Genomic DNA, 21,577 nt, shown 5'->3' with positions numbered 1-21,577 from the left:
AAAAAAAACTCACACAGGCATATACCAATTTCATAAGAGAAACCTTTCATTCTCCAAAAAAATCATAACCCATGCATATGTCCCTTTCTTCTTTCTCTAAAAACCCTATCTTTGTCACTTTCTTAATTTCTTCTTCGTGAATATGTGCTCCCAAGGTGTCCTTCTCTAAGAAACCGTTTGGGACCGCGTTCCCAAAAAATTCAAAAATTTGTTTTTGCTAAAATTTAATATGGTTTGTATGTTTTAAATCGTTTTGATGTGCTGATGTCAAAAATAATTTTTAAAAAATGAAAAAACATCATTGGCATGCATTTCGGCACAAAAAGTTATTTGAAAAGCAACCGCAACCACACTGCCAAATATATTCTAAAAACACCATCTGTCACTTTTTTAATTTCTTCTCCAGTGAATATGTGCTCCTAAAGATTTCATCTTGTAAAGAATAAATTTGGTGCAACAAAGATAGCAAGTATAATTAGAAACCCATGTTTGAGAGATTGTGTTCGTAATTTAGAGAGAATATATATTGTTTTATTAACTAATTTTATCGATGACAAGAATAATTTTGTCGATATATTGCAAATTATTTGTTAAATATGGTTGTCGTCACATGTTAATGTTTCTAATTCTTAATAATGTTCTTTATCTTTGTAATTCCTATCGGCTAATAAAAGTCTAAAACATGGCAGATAAATGATGTATTTCATATTAAGTTCATTAACTGGCTAGAGTTGAAGTGGGGTGAGGTCGGTGTGATGGGAAACAAATATATAGAGAAAGGAGGGGTGAGCTTTGTGTTGAATGGGAAAATAAAAGTTGGATGGTCAGTACTTGATGATACTATAGACAGAGCACAGAGAGAGTGTAACTTAGTTTATTGATGTTTACAATCATTAATTTCATGGTTATAATTTGACTTGTGTGATTTACATGCTCCAACAAATAAATAAAATCAAGAATTCAAATTTCTGATTACAGTTGTATGCAATGATTATTACATCAACAAAACAGATAACTAATAAATGTGTTTACCAAGAAAAGGCATTTGCATCTATAATGTTTTTGAAAGTTTTTGATGTAGAAACTAATATTATCAGTCTTATATATAAAAGCATGAAGAATTATTTGTAATTCATATGAATTTTATAATAAAAACCCATTTATTACTCTTCTCAACTTATTATATATTGAGATATGAAATATATATACTTTATTTGGTGATTTGAGGTTGTATATGATGAAACTTCAACATGCATTTATAACCTTCCTAAGTTTTAGAGATGTCCACCCTATAATGTCTTGAGTTTGTGTTTATAGTGCCAAATCCTCAAATTTCAAGACAATTTATAGGCTTATGGAAGGAACATTGTTTACATATAAATATATGCTCAGTTATTGTCTTGGTAGAGATAATTGTATATAATAGCAAAGGAAAGAAGGAAGGAAGGATCTGTACTTGTTGAATCATTTTACTCGGTACTAATTCTAATTGGTATTAAATATTAATATATCACTTATTGGATTTTGAAATTCCCCAAAACAATATGATAGTACTCAATTTATGATTTGCAGTTTATACCTTTTAAAGCATATCAAGAAAAATCTTAGATTTAAGATTGCAATCTTATATTTACTTATATTATTTATTTATTACTATGTATCTTCCTTCTAGTTAAAGTAATGCTATTAATTTATTTTTTTAATTTCTTAATACAAATACTCTTGCTCATCTTGTTTTTTTTTTTAATTTCAGGTTGTTGAACCCTTTACATCACATTACTTATTTGCACTTGGAGTTGCGAAGTTTTTGGGTTGTGCACATTGGGTCCTCTAGATTTGTCAATGTAGCTTACCTTTTTGCTATTATAACCATCTTTAATTAGTTCTTTATGATGTGGTTAAGAAGTTATTATTTTAACAATATTTTTTGTTCATCTTTTCGGCTACTATTTGTCTATACATTGTAATTGTAGAGGCTAGTTAACAACTATGTTGAGCTTTGTCTTTGTTTCTTTGGTATAAAAATATACATTTTTCGAGGATGATGAACCAATTGTTTGTAAGATTTGAGAAGATAAGACTAGAATTGTTTTGAACCAACAGTTGACACGAGCTCGTAAGATAGCTATGTCGGACAGAAAGACCACAAATATAATGGATTGCATTAATAAAGGTCCAATTTGGATAAATAATGACAATTGGAATCAAATGATTAAAGATATTTGGTTCACCCCTGAATTTCAAAGGAGATCAAAATCTGTAAGGAATAATCAGCTAACTGAAACATATGGCATATTAAGCACTCATTCTGAAGGTATAGTGTCATTTATATCATATCAAGCTAGCATGGTATGGATTTTTTTATTTTTTATAATGAACTTGAAATTTTTATATTTATATTTTGTAATATATATTTTTTGGTTAATAGCAAGATAAAACAGGTGGAAAAGAACCTCTATGGGATGATGTGTTTTCGATGTTGCATCAGAACCTTTATAGTTAACAAGTCTAAAAAAGTTGTTGCAAGTAATTTTTTTTACATAATTTAATTATTATTTAAAGTTAAAATGAATTTATTATTACATTTAATTTTATTGTAAGAGAATTATATAAATGAGATGATTTCAAGATATGAAACTGATCGAGAAAATCATCCTTCATTAAATGGAGCAGCTTGGTGTGTAGCTGTAAAAGGAGTTACAAAGGGTAGAATATATGGTGCACCTGGTATGCCGAAATCCATGGTTAGTATGAGTGGTTCATCACAATCCTGCATAATAAAGTCAACACCTCCTAGTTCATCAATTTAGGTATTGAAAGAGCAAATAAAGAAAAGAGATGGTCATATTTTATCACTATAATAGGAGATGACTTCTATCTAAAAATTTCTTAGTAACATGGAATACCAAGCTTGGGCATCAAATATGGATCAAGGTATATCGACACCTATGATTTCATCTATGTCATCACATGTGGCTCCACAGATGACGACACTTATGTATCCCTTGTTTGTACCAATATATCGACCTAAGCCTCAACCACCATTTACCAATCCCACCTTATGATGATCAACATTGTCTTGGTTCGTTTCCACCACCACCTCCATGATAGAACATATTTATTAAATTGTGACTTTATCTATATTGATGTAAGTTTAACAGGATTTTGGAATTTAATATGAAATTTATTTTTATTTGACTTATTATTATTGATAAAATAATTTCTAGTATTAATTTATGTTCTTTATATATTTTCTACTATTTTTGAAATATCCACAAATAATTATAAGAAATTCAATAAATGAGAATTTTTTACAAATTCATGTTTAAAAAAATATTTATTGGACAAATCAACGGATTAGCAACAAATTTTCCATTATTGATTACCAACAGATTAACAACAAATTTTCCATTGTTAATAAATAACGGATCATCAACAAAATTGCAGTTTATGATTAGTAATGGAACATCTGTTGTTGATTTATCTAATTAACAACGAAATTTCAGCAACAAATAAGTTGTTGCTTTAAGAAATTAGCATCTATAATTTGCATTTAATATTATCAGTTGCTAATTCTATTACTGATTTTTATTAGCAACATATTTTAGTTTTATCTGCAATGAATAAGGTAGTTGTTAATAGACCCTTTTTTTAGTATTGATAATTGGGTGTTCTAATTTGTTTTAATATGGTTTTCATAGTTTTATCATAATCTTACATCCCATATTGCAAGTTTTGCAAGTTAATCATAATTAGTTTAAGTTGATTTAATATATTGCCTTCATAATATTTTTTTTTAATATGACGTCCAATATGTCACAATTTAAGTATTTTAGAAGTGTTTTGGTCAATATTTATCATTTTTTTTTACTTTTTAAAATATTTATATTTTATTTGAGGTTGGAAAAAAATGATTTGACATGCAGCGAGTCAAAAACTAGTAGCAAACTATAAATATTGTGTTGTGGTGTACAAAAAATTAGGATGCAAATTATTACCTGGTAATTAATGTAAGTTATATGTTTTTAATTAAATCAAAAGAAATCTCATTCTTTAAGTTTTAGTTCAAATGGCGTTTGTTTGATGGAAAATAGTTTTCTGAAAACTACTTTCCAAACTTTTCTGTGTTTGTTTGTCATTAGAAAAGTTGGTCAACGGAAAACACTTTCCAGTCAAAGAAAAATTTGGCTTAGTTTCTAGGAAAGTGTTTTCCTTTTATTTTGGGCGGAAAACACTTCCCGGAAGTTGTGAAAAATTTAGAAATGTCATATTATTTGCTAATTATATCAAATTTGGTCCTCAAACTTTTGATTGCTATATATATTTTTTTTGAATATTTTTTTTCAATTTCATCCCTTAGAATTTAATTTTTATATTAATTTTGGTCCTCATTTTTATAATTGTTATTTTCTTTTTCCTTATCATTTTTTAATTGAAATCTTTTATCTATCAAATTTGATCCTTATTCTTTTGATTGTTACTTATTTTTTTTGAAATAATTTATGAAATGGTTATTATTATTATTTTAATTTATTCATCTTTAAATTTTTTTTATTTGTTAGATTTAATCTCTATTATTTTGATTATTATTTATTTTATTTTGAGTTAATTTATGAAATTATATTTTTTTTCAATTTCATTCTCATTCAACTTTTTAATTTGTAAGATTTGTTCATTATTATTTTAATAAACTTGAAAAAAATAAAACATTACGAAGTTATTTTCTAGCTCATTTTCCATGACATAACCAAACACTAGAAAGTGTTTTCCAACTTATTTTCCATTATACTATCAAACATTAGAAAATAATTCACTTTTCTGAAATTCACTTTTCTTCTAAAAAGAAACTATTTTCTAGCAAACAAACGGGGAAATAATATGATGTATTTTTATTGAGATTTTTGAAAATTAAAAAAAGGATCAATAGTAGGTTAATTCACCTCGAGTTTCATTTTAAGTTAAATTTTATTACAGTGTCAAAGCTGTATATTTTATCTTACAACTTTCAATTGAATCTTCTTTTAAAATTATCAAGGTTTCATAGAATTGGATGCTTTATTATTGTTGTCTTGATAGAAGAATTATTTTTTTAATAATCAATTCTTAATTATATTTTAATTTGAATTTTTTCTATGGTGAGTGAATTATTGTTGTATTCTGATAAATGAAAACTAAATAGTTATCTAGAATTTTGTAACCACAAATAAGTTTTTCTCTTTCTTTTTTATAATGTTTAATTTCTTAAGATATTAAACAAGATTTTATGACTATATATATAACTAAAATAAATAAAGGCGAATCCTTGCAAATATCCCTTGAATTATTAATCATTTGGATGAAGAGCCTATTATTAGTTTGTTACGGGTGTAAAATTCTCAAAATGTTTGATAAGTCTACTTCATCTCTTTTATCATATTTTCTCTTATAAATGACTTTATGCATTAAAAAAAAAAACTAAGTGGCATGTGAGTGAATCCACTGTGGATTCAAGCAGTGCTTTTCGTTGTTCTTCCTTCATTATCACCATTTATCTCGCGTTAATTGGTGCTATTGTGGCTTGCTTCTCGGTGTTGTTGCTTGACAAAAGTTTTCGACCGGTTCTGTCTGTTGAAGTCTCTAGCGCGCGCCTGTTTCTGGGTGTCCAAGGCATGTGTCTGTAAATTATGAGGATCTGGTGGGCCTCATCCTTATATGGTTAGTGTGTGTGCCATCATTGTACATTTAATGTCCACCCCACTTGTGGTGTGGTTATGCTTTGTTCTCTTTGCTAGGTGATCGTGCTTTGGTTTCCTGGGATTAGACATGTGGTTGTTCTGGGATGAGTTAGCTTGGCTATTTGTTTCCTTTTCTCTCTTGCCCAAATTCTGGTTTCGTTTGGATATTACCAGTTGTTGAGGGTTCTTTTCATTTATGGTTTGGTTGGCTTTCCAATTCCTATTCCTATTCCAATTACTGCTTCCTTGGCTTTTCCCATCACTTGCCTCTAGTGATGGGGGCATTTGTGGTCTGGGTTATTGGGTTGGTGTCTTCTTCAAATTATTTTTTATGATACACTGGGAAACAATGGGTGTCTTTTGGTGAGATAGTATATAGCCTTTATTTCCCCTCGGATTTCCTCTTATTTGTCATTTGTAGCCTTTCCTTTTTGCCACTGGTTTTTTTACTGTGTTTTTGGCTTCCTCTAGGCAATTGTTTAGGTGATTGGCTTCTGCATTCATGTTGTTGCTTTTGTTTGACTATTTTTTCTTCTATTTGTTTCGTGTTGAAATCCCTATTGAAATACATCAGCTCCCTTAATCTTCAAATGTTGTCCTACCGCTTAAGGAGCAGATTAATGAGAATTGGAGAACAATCAGGGATATCCTCTGCATTAATCCCTGTAAACATACTGTTTTTTTTTTGTAACTTTTTCTTCTTAGGTCAAGATGTTTACGCTTTGCCAATTTACTTATTGATTTTTGTCTGGTCATCATACAAGGAATTAATATCTACTTGCATTAAGGTTCACCTGTAGAGCAACAACCATTGTTGATTTTGATATATTCAAAGGATGATGCTATCCAAGTTGCCAAACCTGCAATTAAAAACTGAGTGGTCGAGTCAACAATTACATGTGCATTGAGCACAATGCTGTAACTTCTTTGCCAGTCCAGTCCTATGGTGAGCAACCTCTTGCATTACATATTGCTTGATTCATTTGATTATATTTCATGTCGACCAGCCTTTTCTTCCTCACGAATTATCTATACATTCATATAGGTTTTGTGTGGGGAATGTGCTGATACAAATAGGGAGGGTGTGGCTAACTTTCTTCTAGTTGGTAAAGCTGCTGAAAATTTCTTTGGTTCAATGACGCATCATTATGTGTACGACAGAGGATTCAAAGATCCTTCTACCCCTTCAATGGCAACCAAGCTCAACAAAACCTGGATTTTTCAGCTGAGATTTGGTTCATTCAGAGCATGCAATAATTAATACGAAATAGTCATCTCAAACATATTCAATGATGTCTTCGAAGATGACATCAATGAGCTTCCCCGACAGCAAAAACTATCTGAAACACATGTCACATTAGACATGATTGCTGCCTCATCAAGCTCTGCAACACGACCTGCGCCCAGCCCTTTCACTCGAATGAACGTTTTCCCACAACATGCAACAACCCCTGGCTCGATTGCTACGCCTTCATCAGAGATCTAGCCAATTCACCAACATATCCTACCAGCCAAAGCAAGACGGAAACTGATGTTTAATACTAAACCAGCACACCATAGGCCAGTTTCTCTTCTTCTTTTTATTGTAACAAGTGTTTCTCTTCCATGTTTGCCGACTTGTTTTGCTCACATATATGCTCACTTATAAATATCAAGTTTACGCTTCAATAGCTCATTCCACTATTAAATCTATCTTTTCTCGTGCGCCACTTACTTTAACGATGGAATTGTCAGGCAGCCACAACCAACACTTATCTCTTTAATCCTGAACACACAATTTTTCCCTTTCATTAACTTTGTATTTTGATTTTTTCTTCGCTACCGCTGTTGCAATGTTACCACTGCCATTGTTGATGTTTAACATTGCACTTAACTAGCTTCTCATGTTACATGCACTGTCATGCTTAATTTTCACCCCAATGTACTATAATATTTAATTTTCCTTCTTTTTGCCCACCTTAGAACTTCAAATCTACGTTCGCTCTATTAAGGTGTGTTATTTGACTTGATTTTTTTTTAATAAAGCTTCATCGATTCTCAAAAAAAAAATCAACGAAACTCAAGTCATTTATCTAGTCTTTCATTATGTAAACATGTCATAATAAAACTAAAATTAAAAAAAAACATAAATAAATCATCACAAAACCAATAATTACTTAGTGAAGAGAACAATAGCAAGAATTGAAGCCAAAATAAACCCCACATAGCTACATCATTTCACAAGATAGAAGCAAAATGCATATATAAGAAAGAAAATCAACATCGTTTTCTAAAAAAAAAGTAACACTAATAATTGATGGAAAAATGGGCAAAAAGGCGTTGTTTCAAAAATGTGCCAAAAAATAACTATATATATATTTTTTTCAAAACGGCACCTTTCTATAAGAAATAACACTAATAGTTGATAAGAAAAATAAGAAAAACAACATTATTTTGAGGACATGCCAAAAAAATTTAAAATAGTTTTTCGTCAAAACATGTCTTGTCATAAGCCAAAGCTGTAAAGCAACGTCATTTTGAAAGCCAAACAAAAACCATTTAAATGAATAGTGAAACCCCACTTTTTTAAGTATTGATCAATAATTTCATTAAATTTATATTTGATGGAGTGATAAATAATGTTCTATTTAAAAAAATACTAATACTAGTAGTAGTAGTAGTAATAATAATAATAATAAAACTTGAGCTTAAAACCAAACTCAATTGCTTGTCTAAGATGCAACCTAGATATATAGACCCGAAGAAGGTAAATGCCACACCATTTATATAAATAACAAGATGGCATGCTCACGCGCCACCGCGGGCTTATAAAACAAATATACTTGATAGTGTTATAATTGTAAATTAGCACTAGATAAGTAATAGAAACTAAAGTATGATGGAGCTAGTATTTCATGAGAGAAAAAAAAAATTGTGTTGGTGATAAAAAACTTAAAGACTGAACAAAATGATTTGTAGCAATCCACAGTGTTTTGGGAGGAAAGATACAGTGCTTTCGCCACATGATTTAGCTTTTCTGTTAATAAAAAGCAAAAAAAAATTACAAAGCTAAATTTTCTACTAACTTAATATTAAAAAAAAACCAACAAAGATAATTTTGGAAGGAAAAAAACCCATGAGGAAAAACGTTATAGCAATTGACAATGTTTTGTGATGAAAACTACAGTGCTTTCCCCAATAAAATAAAATAAAAAACCATTTAGAGAAATACTGTAGCAATCCATAGTGTTTTGTGAGAAAAAATACAACACTTTCCCTATATGATTTAGCTTTATTGTAATTATAATTCTTAACCAATTCAATATTAAAAAAAAAATCGACAAAGATAATTTTGAAAAAAATCATATGGGAAAACACTGCAACAATTCACAGTGTTTTAAAGAAAAAAAATTACAAAGTTAAATTCTTAATCAGCTCAATATTAAAAAAATCAAATCGACACAGACAATTTTAGAAAGAAAAAACACCAAAAAAAAAGGAAAAAAAAATCATGTTGGAAACACTGTAGCAATTCACAGTGTTTTGTGATTAAAGCTACAGTGCTTGCCCACATGATTTAGCCTTATTTGTAATGACTTGTAATTGTAATTCTCAATAATGTTTTGTGAGGAAAGCTACAGTGCTTTCCCCACATATTGTAACTGTAATTTTTAATCAGCTCAATATTAAAAAATAAAATAAAAAAAGATAATTTCTAAGAAAATCATTAAAAAATAAAAACAAAAAAAAAATCATACGGAGAAACACTATAGCAATCAACAATGTTTTAAAAAAAGAAAATTACAAAACTAAATTCTCAATCAGCTCAATATAAAAAAATCAAAAAATATAATTTTGAAAAATAAAAAAATAAAATAGAAAAATTATGTGGAAAAACACCTTAGCAAGCAATCCACAGTATTTTAAAGAAAAAAATTACAAAGCGAAATTTTTAACCAGCTCAATATTTAAAAAGTAAAATAAACAAAAATAATTTTAGAAAACAAAAAGAAAAAAAATGAAAAAAAGGAAAAAAAGGAAAGTTGGAAAAAAAAATAGGAAAGTAATTTTGGAAAAAAAAATGAAAAAAAGGAAAAGTTGGAACAAAAAAAATGAAAAAGTGCAAAAAAAAAAGGTGAAAAAAAGAGAGAGGAATGCATTGTGGATTACTATTGTAATCCACAATGCATTGGGTGTGGGAGAAAAGTGATTTCCGCACACCCTTTAGTTTTATGCATAGTTTTTAAACCCGACCCGGTATAATGATCGGGTCACGGGTCAGATGGGTTGACCCGGGTCAACAAAAAAAAAGAATTTTTCAAACACAACTATTATGTCCTCTCAAAGCAGCAACCTTAGTCTCCACAAACTCAAGATTAACCCAAAAACACAATTAAACTTTGATTCAAACAGTCACAATTGGTGGGTGAATTTTTCAAACAGCAGATCAAATCCTAACTCAAGCAAATTTGAAATCCCTATTTTCCCAACTCTCCAAGCGAATCAACTCGTTTCCCATTTCATCGATCGATACCCTGATTTATTCTCTATTCTCTAATCCCTCCTGAGAACTGGAAATCTCCCCTCAAGAGCCAAGTGCCAAGGAAAGGAAAACTTGGAAACATCCACTGACAGAATCTAACATAACACATCCATTTTATTTGACCAATATCATTCCCATCTATACCTTTTTTCTAATTTAGCAGCCCCCATCTTCTAGAGAGTGTACCCTTTGTTTCTACTCTTTCTCTCATCTAAGAAAAACTACGAATCTTAAAGCCCCGTTTGTTTGCTGGAAAGTAGTTTCTTTTTGGGCCATGTTTGTTTCCTGGAATTTACTTTCCGGGAAACCATTTTTCAAACTTTCCTGTGTTTGTTTGCCATTAGAAAAGTTGGTCAACAGAAAACACTTTTCGGTCAACGAAAAACACTTTCCAGTGAAAGAAAAATTTTTTGGTTTCCAAGAAAGTGTTTTCCCTTTTGGCCGTGTTTGTTTTTTGGAAAGTGGTTTCCGGGAAACCACTTTCCAAACTTTCCTATGTTTGTTTGTCATTAGCAAAGTTAGTCAACAGAAAACACTTTCCAGTCAAAGGAAAATTTGGCTTGGTTTTCAGGAAAGTGTTTTCCTGGAAAATTTGGGCGGAAAACACTTTCCGGAAGTTGTGAAAAATTTAGAAATGTCATTATTTGCTGATTATATCAAATTTGATCCTCAAACTTTTGATTGCTATATATAATTTGTTTTGAATATTTATTTTTCAATTCCTTCTCTTAAAATTTAATTTTTATATTAATTTCGGTTCTTATTTTTATAATTGTTATTTGCTTTTTCCTTATCATTTTTTAATTGAAATTTTTTATCTATCAAATTTGGTCCTCATTCTTTTGATTGTTACTTATTTTATTTGAAATAATTTATGAAATGTTAATTATTATTATTTTAATTTCTTCACCTTTCATTTTTTTTTTAATTTTTTAGATTTGATCTCTATTATTTTGATTATTATTTATTTTATTTGAGATAATTTATGAAATTATATTTTTTTTCAATTTCATTCTCATTCAACTTTTTAATTTGTAAGATTTGTTCCTCATTATTTTAATACACTTGAGAAAAATAAAACATTAATAAGTTATTTTCCAGCTCATTTTCCATGACATAACCAAACACTGAAAATGTTTTCCAACTTATTTTCCATTACACTACCAAACATCGAAAAATACTTTTCCGGAATTCACTTTTCCTGGAATTCACTTTCCAAAAGGAAACTACTTTCCAGCAAACAAACGGGTTGGAAAGTGAATTCCGGGAACGTGAATTTCAGGAAAGTGAATTCTAGAAAAGTGAATTATTTTCTGATGTTTGGTAATGTAATGGAAAATAAGTTGGAAAACACTTTCTAGTGTTTGGTTATGTCATGGAAAATGAGCTGGAAAATAACTTATTAATGTTTTATTTTTCTCAAGTTTATTAAAATAATAAGGAACAAATCTTTCAAATTAAAAAGTTGAATGAGAATGAAATTGAAAAAAATATAATTTCATAAATTATCTCAAATAAAATAAATAATAATCAAAATAATAGAGATCAAATCTAAAAAATAAAAAGAAATAAAAGATGAAGAAATTAAAATAATAATAATTAAAATTTCATAAATTATTTCAAATAAAATAAGTAACTATCAAAAGAATGAGGACCAAATTTGATATAATCAACAAATCATATGACAATTCTAAATTTTTCACAACTTCCGGAAAGTATTTTCCACCCAAATTTTCCAGGAAAACACTTCCTTGAAAACCAAACCAAATTTTCCTTTGACTGGAAAGTGTTTTCCGTTGACCAACTTTTCTAATGTCAAACAAACACAGGAAAATTTGGAAAGTGAATTCCGAGAAACAAACATAGCAATAAGAAAAGAAAAAGATTTTCTTTTCCTGTCAAATCTCAGACCAATGAGGACAGCAGAATGAACAACCCACTTGAGTAACTCGAACGAAAGAAAGAACAGAAAGATGAGAGAAGCGATTAGGTTTTTTGTGATTCTGTCTTTATGTTACAAATGGGTTGATAGTAAAAAACTAAAACGGTAACATTTTATATATATAAAACAACCGGGTCTCAGCTGGGTTTACCCGAGTCGACCAGGTTTTGTCGGGCTAATTCCCTAACCGGTTTTTTCATCAACCCGCCCCAGTTCCAGTCTCGGGTCACCCGGGTCCCGGGTCGACCCGCTGGGCCGGGCCGGATTTTAAAACTATGGTTTTATGTATAATATATTATCTGTCTTTATTTTCCTCGACAAATCTTATCCATATGAAATTTGATTTTGTACATTAGCCACCATGTCAAATCATTTCTAGGCTAGTTTTGGATGCAAAACTACATGAAAAACACTCCCTTCAATATTCCGAACACAAATAACATCTTAAAATTATTTTAAACCAGCAAAACAAAATAAAAACTCAATTTTCAAGTTTTAAGATCTAAAATTTCAAATTCATATATCTCGCAAGCTCTTCAATAAAGTTGTGTAATTTTTATATCTATTAATTCCCCACATGAGATTACATTTGATGGCAATCTTGGTTGATTTTGTGAACGGGTTCCATTTGATTAAAATCCTCTGTATTCTATTTTTCTGTGTTTCTCTTATTTTTATGATTTTTTTTGTTTTTTAATTTTTTCAAATCCAATGGTTGAAATTAATTGTTGTGAAGTTATCAAATTAATTAAAAGATGGAGATAGAGATGAGAATCTTAAAATATTTTAAGGAACGTTTTAAAAAAGTATTTTTTTATTTTTTAGTTTAACGTGGGTGTCCGGGTCAGCTTGCGCGCACCTCGACTAATCCCACAGGTCCTGAAGTTAACGACCATGTAAGCCTCCAGTAACCATTATATGAGCAACCACAGGGCTCGAACCTGAGACCACAGAGGGAGCAAACCTCTTGGTCCTAAGCTCTTACCACTGGGGCACCACCTAGATGGTTAGTATTATTTTAAAAATACGAGTCGACTCACATTTTTCAAACGCAACGACTCATAACCCTCAGGAACTGATAAGGAATCAAATCAAGCACTGATATTTCTAATCCAGTAAAGACAGTAGGAGTAACTAGTATTCTTAAGATGACTCCTGCAGTTCTTAACAGAATTCTTAAAAGTACCTAAAGAAAACTAAAAACAAACCCAGATATATATGCGGGCAAATGAGTGATCTGCTGTCCAGCTCGTTCGTTAGTGCAGTATTAAGTTTTAATTAAGATCAAATATAACAAGAAGTGCAGTGGACGTGCCGGAGTGGTTATCGGGCATGACTAGAAATCATGTGGGCTCTGCCCGCGCAGGTTCGAATCCTGCCGTTCACGGATTTCATATTTCTCTTTTGCTTTAACCAAAACTCTTGAGACACGTGTCTTTTTAAGATAATTTTATTTTGCCTAAAACGAAAAGGCTACAGTGCCGTGGTATAAACACCCAATCCATCCCGCTCGCTGTGATTTTTCGAATCCCCCGACTTAAAACAACAGCCAGTTTTCTCCCCATCTCTTCCTCTACTCTCTGCTATTTCATTTTTTTTTTCAAATGACGGAACTGGAGGATCCGCTGCAGGGATACAGCGGATTGTCTCTCTTCCGAAGAACATTAGGCTCTCTTCCTAAGCCTACTAATGATCCCGATGATCTTCTCTCCGCCCACAATCTCCTCAAATCCCTGGTATCCCCCTCTTTACCCTTTTTTCAAGGGATTGTTCTTCACTTTCCTCTGAATATTTAGCTCATTTTTCACTGTCTCACGTTTATTTTTTAAACAATTTGTCCTCTATTTTTACAAATTGTTCTTCTTGTACTACTCGTTTGAGTTTGAAGTGAACGCGCCTGGGTAAAAGGTTTTCTTCATTTTTAGCCCAAAGAGATGTGGCTTCTTTATTTAATTGATTATTTTTCTTCATGCAATCTTCCTTTTTATTTTTCACAGAAAAAAAAAAGATTTCTAGCCTCAGGTTCTAGGGTTTTATGAATTTGAAGTTTGATTTTCATTATCTCCTCCATTTTTATTTTATTTTTAATTTAGATTTTATAAGCTTGAAGGATCCACTAACTTAATGATGACATGATTGATTTACAGCCGGTCAAAAATCCGGATAAACTTATAGAGCAGGCGAGAAGTATTTTAGATGCTACTCCAGAACCTACCAATGCCGACTTGCCAAATGGGGTAATGCCTGAAGATAAAAGTGAAGTTGTTGCTCAGAAGGATGCAGAAAGTCCCCGGGCACGAAGGCCAGGTTTAGGGCGCAAGCGTGCTCGGTTTTCCTTGTTTCCCAATGCAAGGTAAAGCCTGTTTACATCTCTAAGAATATAGAGTGAAAAGTAGAAGGAGCTTATTGTTGGTGTTTAATTTACATTAGAGGTGGTTTTACTCAGTACTAAATATAATTATTATGTCCTGATTTGACAGTCAACCTACTGTGAATTTGGAACCAACTTTGGATATTGATAGCCTGAAAGACCCAGAGCAATTTTTCTTGGCTTTTGAAAGGCTTGAAGGTCACCTGTGCATTTTTTGTTGTTGTTGTTGTAGTTGTTGTTGTATTGGAAGAATAGCTCATGACATGATGATTGTTGTTCAGATGCTAAAAAAGAAATGGCAAAGCAGACAGGTCGTGTTTCAATTGGTTCGAATCAATCCAGAGCATCAATGGCTCCACGCCATCGTCGACCTGGAATGCCTGGGTAAGATTAATTTTTATTTCTTGGTTATATAAACAGCATTCTATTGCCTCACCATTTCTGTGTGTATTCCATTTTTATTTTTAGCTTGGCCATATCACACAATTTTTTTCTATATTTCAGGAGATCTAGGACAGCTAAATATCAACACCTTTATCCAACCATGTCCTCCCAGGAAACCTTTATGGAGAAGATTCTTAGTCCAGCTAATCCTGGATCACAACAAGAAACATTCAGTCCAGATGTTGCATCACAACTAAGGGAATCAACAAATCTTGTCCCAGAAGAATCAGGACTAGCTGGTGAGTGGCTTCTTGTCGAGGAACAAGGTTGATCAACTCTAGATTGATTCTATCTTGTCTTTGAAGTTCTGATCTACAATACAAAATCCTGCATTCTTTATTCCCATGTAGGTTCAATGGCCAAGGCTGAGAAAAGGGTTGATAAACTTCTAGATGAGTTGCTTTCTCGTGATTATGAAGAGCTTGATGGGGATGGAGCAGTCACTTTGTTACGGGACTGCTTGCAGGTCAAGGCACTTGACCTAGAGAAGTTGAGCCTCCCTGAATTGCTGAATGTGCAAAAGACCAGTTTGAATGCTTTGGGGGGGAATTTGCCAAAGCCTAGGAATGTATTATCAGACATACATAATTTACCGAGAAGGACTATAACTCCTATGAGGCAGCAAATTGCAGGAAATTCTTCTTGTAGTTTTGGTTCGCCCACTCCACCAAAAAGTCCATTGGCTTCGCTAGCGTTATTGAGGAAACGCATACTGCAGTCAAATCCACCAACTGATCCATTTTCAGTTTTTGATGTTGATCAGTCACCAGAAACAAATGCTTCTTCACTTAAAAACATCAACAATTCCTCTGATCCAGTTGACATTGAAAATGACTTGAGCCTGCTGAAATCTCTAATAATTGAAGAAGATGACACTACAGCTGGTAATACTAGTCCAGTTCACGTGGCTATTGGAGATTCTGGAACTGAAACAGATAAATCTCTAAATGACAACTTGACTAGTCCTGGTTCTGGTAGTGATGGTTGTCCTAGCAGGTCTAGTGCTGAGGTTAAGAATAGAGATGTTGGTGCAGATAATGTCATCATAGATGAGAATTCAAGTCAGCTTGGTGGTGATATGGATATTCAAACAAAAGGGCCAAATGCAGTGGAGGACATGGTGAGTTTCCTCGTCAATAGCATTTGCATTGTCTTAATACTCTTGATCAGGATCTTACCTTGTGATGATCTGCAATGTAGGTGGAGGATATGCAGCATAAAACAGTAGATAAATCTCTGAATGACAATTTGATTAGTCTTGGTCCTAGTAATGATGTTTGTTGTAGCAAATCTAGTGCTGAGGTGGAGAGTGGCAGCCCTGGTGTGGATAATGGGGTAATAGATGATAATTTAAGTCAGATTGGTGGTGATGTGGATATTCAAACAAACAGGCCAAATGAACTGGAGGACATGGTGAGTTTCCTCTTTTCTAGCTTATGTTTTGCCATTTTCTTTTTCATGAAACTCTTGATCAGGATCTCACCTTCTGAGGTTCTGCAATTTAGGTGGAAGATATTCAGCAGAAAGCTGTGGATTCTACCCAGCCTGATGACACAGCCATGGAGTTTTTGAACAACGCACAGGATCAGTTTGGTATGGCAATTTCTCTCTGTTTTCTACGTGAAATTTACTGGTCAGATGCAACTGGCTAAATAATAATTGCTGGCTAAATAATAATTGCCTAAAGTGTAGGTTGGTGTTAGTTTATGTCTGAGGCCATAAGGTTATTATCTGTTTATGGCACATTTGAAGTGGGGCTTCTAGAGGGATTTGGATATAGCCTTTCCTTATGATTTTGCATGGAGCGCCTGTTCTGAAAAGTAGACATGCTCCTTAGTGGTTAGAAGAAAGCAAAAACATTTAAACGTGTTTTGAAATATGCACCACTTAAATTAGTGTCTTTTATAACTTCATCCTTTGTCTATCCTATAAAAAGGCACAATCATACAATCTCAGCGCATATTTCACAATTGCATTCTTCAACAAGGCCCCCAAATGACTCCTTTAAGCCTATCCAGGTCATATTTTCAATCGCTGGTTTATTCAATGACAATCATGCGTGATTGTTTTACCCTACCCTAGAATCCTACACCAATGCTTTTTTTATTTTTGTGTGTGCACATGCGCATGTGTGTGTCATATACTTGAAGTGAGTGAAGATTAAATTCACCATATCTTTGAACAATCAAACAACTGCATTATATTCTAAACTATGGAGGTACAAACCAGTTATATATAACACCATTTCAGTTAGTTCAAGGCAAATGATTTGCATGTCCGATTACCTGGAACAGAAGGAAGATTTAAAATGATAAATATATTTTTCACTTGTGAAGAAAAATGAAAATGTTTGCCAAATGAAAATCCCTGTTGACTTGAGTTATCAATTGATTAGATATTTACTAAGATTTCACAAGTTTCAATGCTACTAGGGAACCCTAGTTTGAGATGTGTTAGCACCAAACCAAAAAACTCTTAGGAGGCTGATTTCTTTCTCCTTGTCATTTACATGATCGATTACTGTAACTTATTGTGTCCATTCATTTTTTTTTTCTATTTTTATGGCAGAACAATTAAGTCCTGCAGTTGTTGAAGACCATGCAATGGATGGTTGCCCCGAAACCCAAGACAGTGGCCTAGAACAAACCAAAGACAATTGTCCAGAGCATCAGGATGAGGTTTATATTTCTTGCTCATCATTTTATTTAATTTGCTGCTCTTGCTTGTTTAAGATTTTGGTTATGTCATGCATCCACGACATTAATTGATCTAGAGATTATGGTTTAACATAGCAGGAAGAGCACTTGTTCTTTTTATTTCTTATTTTGCCTTTTGTAGTGTTTTATTCTCTTCCTTTATTCTTTGTGGTTAATTATTTGTACCATCTAATTTTATGAAAGAACTCTTTATGGTGTCCTAAAGACGTGTCTTTGAAATGAAAAGTTTCAAATAGTGTGAACTAATGTTCCAATTTCCAGGTTTAATTCTGCAATTAGGTAATGTTATTGATGTGTAATAAAAGGAAATGCAGGGTTGGATTTACATAGGTAAAGCATGCTTCTCAATCTCTAGTCCGCAGTGGCAATTATTTAAAACATGTTTGGCACTGATGGTCAATCATCGGCTCATAGTGGGTTGATAATTGGCATGCATTGATGGTTTAAGGTTGAAGTTCATCAGCATCTGGTCTATTAGCAGAAGTGGTCTAAACTGATGAGCAACATTTGCATGTGTTACTCAATATAGTCCTGTATGTTCTAGAAGAATGAAATTCTAACAATTGAGTTATTGTTAAATGTCCATATGACGAGCTGTCTGACATTTTGTTGCATGCGACTAAAATACTGTACTTATTGATGTCATACTATCATATCACTTGTGTGGAAGATCTGCCTTAGCTTAAACTGTACAGATATGTTCATTAATGTTTAAGCAACTACAGAAGCTTATGAACAACAAAAGCATCTGTTAATTGAAGAATTCCATGGGTAGTTCACTGGTCAATGAAATGAATCATGTGGTTCGGGAATCATTCATACCTCTTGTGAACAGGAACACTGACATGCACTTTTCAGCTAACCAGACTACTCACCCAGGCCTGCATCCTCCCCATATATATATATATATATATATATATATATATAATCATTATATAGGCCCTGGTGGTATTTTAATGATTAGGGAAGGGCTCATGTTCTTCTGCTGGAAGTTTCTCTTGAAATTTGTTATTATATCTTGTGGAGCAGACAGTTGAGGAACCTCCTGTGGTATCACTAAATAAACAAGCCAAAGCAAAATCTCATACAGCCAAAGGACGCAAGAATGGATCACTCTCTAAGAGGCATAGCCTTGCAGGTGCTCACTATTGCGTCAAACTTTCCATCATTGGGCTCTCTGTTTTTTTTTTCTTTTAAATCTCAAAGTTGTCGTGTTGATAACTTGATATATGTTGTTTGCATAGCTTCTGGTACATCATGGGAAACAGGACTGAGGCGAAGCACCAGGATTAGATCAAGACCTTTGGAGTATTGGAAAGGGGAAAGGTTTTTATATGGCCGCATTCATGGGAGTGAGTATCATACCTTCTTATGTGCATTTGGATTTGCAAGGAATTTGTTTTGCCATGATAGTGTGTCGCATTTAGTTGGGCTGTAGTGAAAACTTTTAGTGGTAATCTGTTTAACAAATTGTTTCTCTAGATGGACTGTGTTGAAAGCTATTTAGTGCTAATTTGTTTAACAAATTGGTTCTTTGATGGATTGCATTTCGTGTTTTGATGACTTTCTAATGTATGAAGAAACATCACCTGTCTTTGATAAAGAATTTCAATGGAAGCACTTCAACCAAGCTCACTATCAAAAAATAAACTAATAATTCATTAATTTTGTAGGTCATCATTATAAATCGTGGTCTGCTGGGAGAGTGACATTTTTTCAAGGGATAATAAACATATTGGTTACGATGATGCAATTTCTTTTAGCATGACATGATAACTGATTTATAGACTTGTAATTATTTTTGAAGACTTTTTGCTTCTTTAATAGAAAGTTACAGCTGCATGAGCTGTTAAATAAGAAATGGACAGCGAAACTTTGTTTGATTTCTTCAGAATCCTTTTCTTACAAAACCACCATGGCGTCTCTCATAATTTGTTGATCAATATATATTGCAGGTTTGGCTACTGTAATAGGGATAAAGTACGAGTCTCCAGGAAATGATAAAGGAAAACGTGCTCTGAAGGTGAAGTCTTATGTCTCTGATGAATACAAGGATTTGGTTGAACTAGCTGCTCTGCATTGAGATAGTATGATCAGGTATTATGGCCTGTAAGGATAACTTTTATAGGAAAAATCATAGGCAAGGCCATGCTTCTATGAAATTTGTCTGCGCAGTCATTGGTTCTGTTTCATCAATTCCTAATTACTCTGCTAATATACTTCCCAATTACATGGCTAGCATGGATGTTCATGATGTGGGTGTTGAAGGATATCGTACACATCTTGTGTAATTTTTGTTTTTATTAGTGAATCTTATTTTCTATATAGAGCTGCACAATGTAGTACTAGGCATTAACTTTGATGATATGGAGTCCACAGGATTATATCATGTTCAATTTTGAAGTCTCCCTTCTATTTAGACGTGCTTTCAGTTTTGCGTGCGAGAGGCATCAACTGTCACAATAGTTGAATAGTGTGACTAAGCAGCAAGCATACTATTGCAATTCTGCAATATGGATTATGTGCATACTAAGAGTCAATACCATTTGCCTGTGCACACTAAGAATCCATACCATTTGTATTAAATCGCTGCTTGTGGCCTATACTGCAATGATTCTAGACCAAAATGAGATTTCTTGGATTCAGAGCAAGCTGCAATCTGATCCAACTCAACTGTCACAACACTTGTGTAACGTGCTGATGTTTCGCATGAACATCTGGTAGGCAAGGCATGTTTTTGTAAGAACAAGCGACACCAGTTAATTTGCGTAGCAGAATGTTTTACACTTATGGGTGACAAAAACTGAGTTTTATTCGTGTTATTCAGAGCCCATTTCACCCGCTAGTAGATGGTATTGTCTCCAGTACTCGTATCCTCTCTGGAGCCTGACTGTCGTCTTCACACAATCCGAGACACTGGCGATGTACTGTCTTGGAGTCAACATATGATGCATCTGACTATTTTTGCAATCATTTTTTACATTTCTTGAATTATATGCGTGTTTAGGTGCTAGTTATTTAGCCGGTAAAATCACCATGATGCTATTCAACTGATTTGCCAAAAACTCTTTCAGCCCTTGCGATCTTTCTCTAATAATAAAAGCTTTCCGGCAAATTCGAAGAAAATAATACGGAAGAGTAGAAACAGGATGATGCTTTAGTTTGTAAAATAGGATCATGAGCACTTTGTATCTTGATGTTTTCCTAGATTGTGTATATATATATATATATATATATATATGAAAATCAAGTATGATGTCTAACAATCTATCATGATTTTTTAAAGATTAGAAAAATCATAAGTGATTTAATTTAATCTTTAATTGACCAGTTTTTCAATATAATTATTATTTTTTCATCAATAATATTTTAATTTAGATATTATAACATGAAGTGTGTTTATTATGTGAAATCATGTTTGTTCTTACCACTATAGTCATTGATTATTTGAATAAGATTTGAAACTCTTTACAAATCTCATTTTACATTACACTAGGATTTACAATCAAATACTATTTAAGAACAAATAAAGCATTTTTCATTTTTCATAATTCATCAAGGGTGATGAATCCTCTCTTGATTACTTAAATACCTTCATATAGTTCATGTTATACCTAATATATGCTCATTTGTTACCCTTGATTAGGACAACATGTAGCAGGATTAAAATATAACACTCTCTATATAAGATAACTTAGTGATTTCAAGTCTAAAAATCACTTACACAACTATCACGTGAGTCTTTCCATGGACATAAGTGATTTCTCCATAAAGAATTCTCATGTAAGTAATTTAAGTAAACATGTCATTTGACAAGCATTTATATATTAGTTTCAAGTATCCCTCATATCTTAGTATATGAGAACA

At 32.4% G+C, this 21,577-nt stretch overlaps 1 protein-coding gene and 1 non-coding gene across 3 annotated transcripts; both read left to right on the top strand.

The window, feature by feature from the left end:
- The first annotated feature begins 13,483 nt into the window (after positions 1-13,483).
- On the top strand, positions 13,484-13,565 carry TRNAS-AGA (transfer RNA serine (anticodon AGA)). Its single transcript has one exon. It is a non-coding gene; the product is annotated as a tRNA-Ser (tRNA).
- Positions 13,566-13,679: 114 nt separating this feature from the next.
- On the top strand, positions 13,680-20,113 carry LOC7475741 (centromere protein C). Of its 2 annotated transcripts, none has more exons than XM_052451712.1 (12): positions 13,680-13,914; positions 14,326-14,531; positions 14,659-14,747; positions 14,831-14,933; positions 15,054-15,259; positions 15,344-16,113; positions 16,194-16,406; positions 16,499-16,586; positions 17,562-17,671; positions 18,740-18,848; positions 18,955-19,062; positions 19,666-20,113. In XM_052451712.1, the coding sequence occupies exons 1-12, from the start codon at positions 13,783-13,785 to the stop codon at positions 19,791-19,793; spliced, it is 2,262 nt and encodes a 753-aa protein (XP_052307672.1). In that variant the 5' UTR covers positions 13,680-13,782; the 3' UTR covers positions 19,794-20,113. The 2 variants fall into 2 exon arrangements, with proteins under 2 accessions (XP_052307672.1, XP_006385477.3); XM_006385415.3 differs by having other exon boundaries at positions 13,681-13,914; positions 15,054-15,232.
- The last annotated feature ends 1,464 nt before the right edge of the window (positions 20,114-21,577 follow it).

The sequence above is a fragment of the Populus trichocarpa genome, chromosome 3 (genome assembly GCF_000002775.5).
Source record: "Populus trichocarpa isolate Nisqually-1 chromosome 3, P.trichocarpa_v4.1, whole genome shotgun sequence".
Taxonomy (NCBI): Eukaryota; Viridiplantae; Streptophyta; class Magnoliopsida; order Malpighiales; family Salicaceae; genus Populus; species Populus trichocarpa.
The sequence above is the reverse complement of the archived record's forward strand: the minus strand, read 5'-3'. Positions and strand labels throughout refer to the sequence as shown.

Coding starts and splice junctions, on each gene's coding strand:
- LOC7475741 (XM_052451712.1), top strand. CDS start 13,783: ATGACGGAACTGGAGGATCCGCTGCAGGGATACAGCGGATTGTCTCTC. Junction 16,114..16,193: donor CAAATGCAGTGGAGGACATG/GTGAGTTTCCTC, acceptor TCTGCAATGTAG/GTGGAGGATATGCAGCATAA. Junction 17,672..18,739: donor GTCCAGAGCATCAGGATGAG/GTTTATATTTCT, acceptor CTTGTGGAGCAG/ACAGTTGAGGAACCTCCTGT.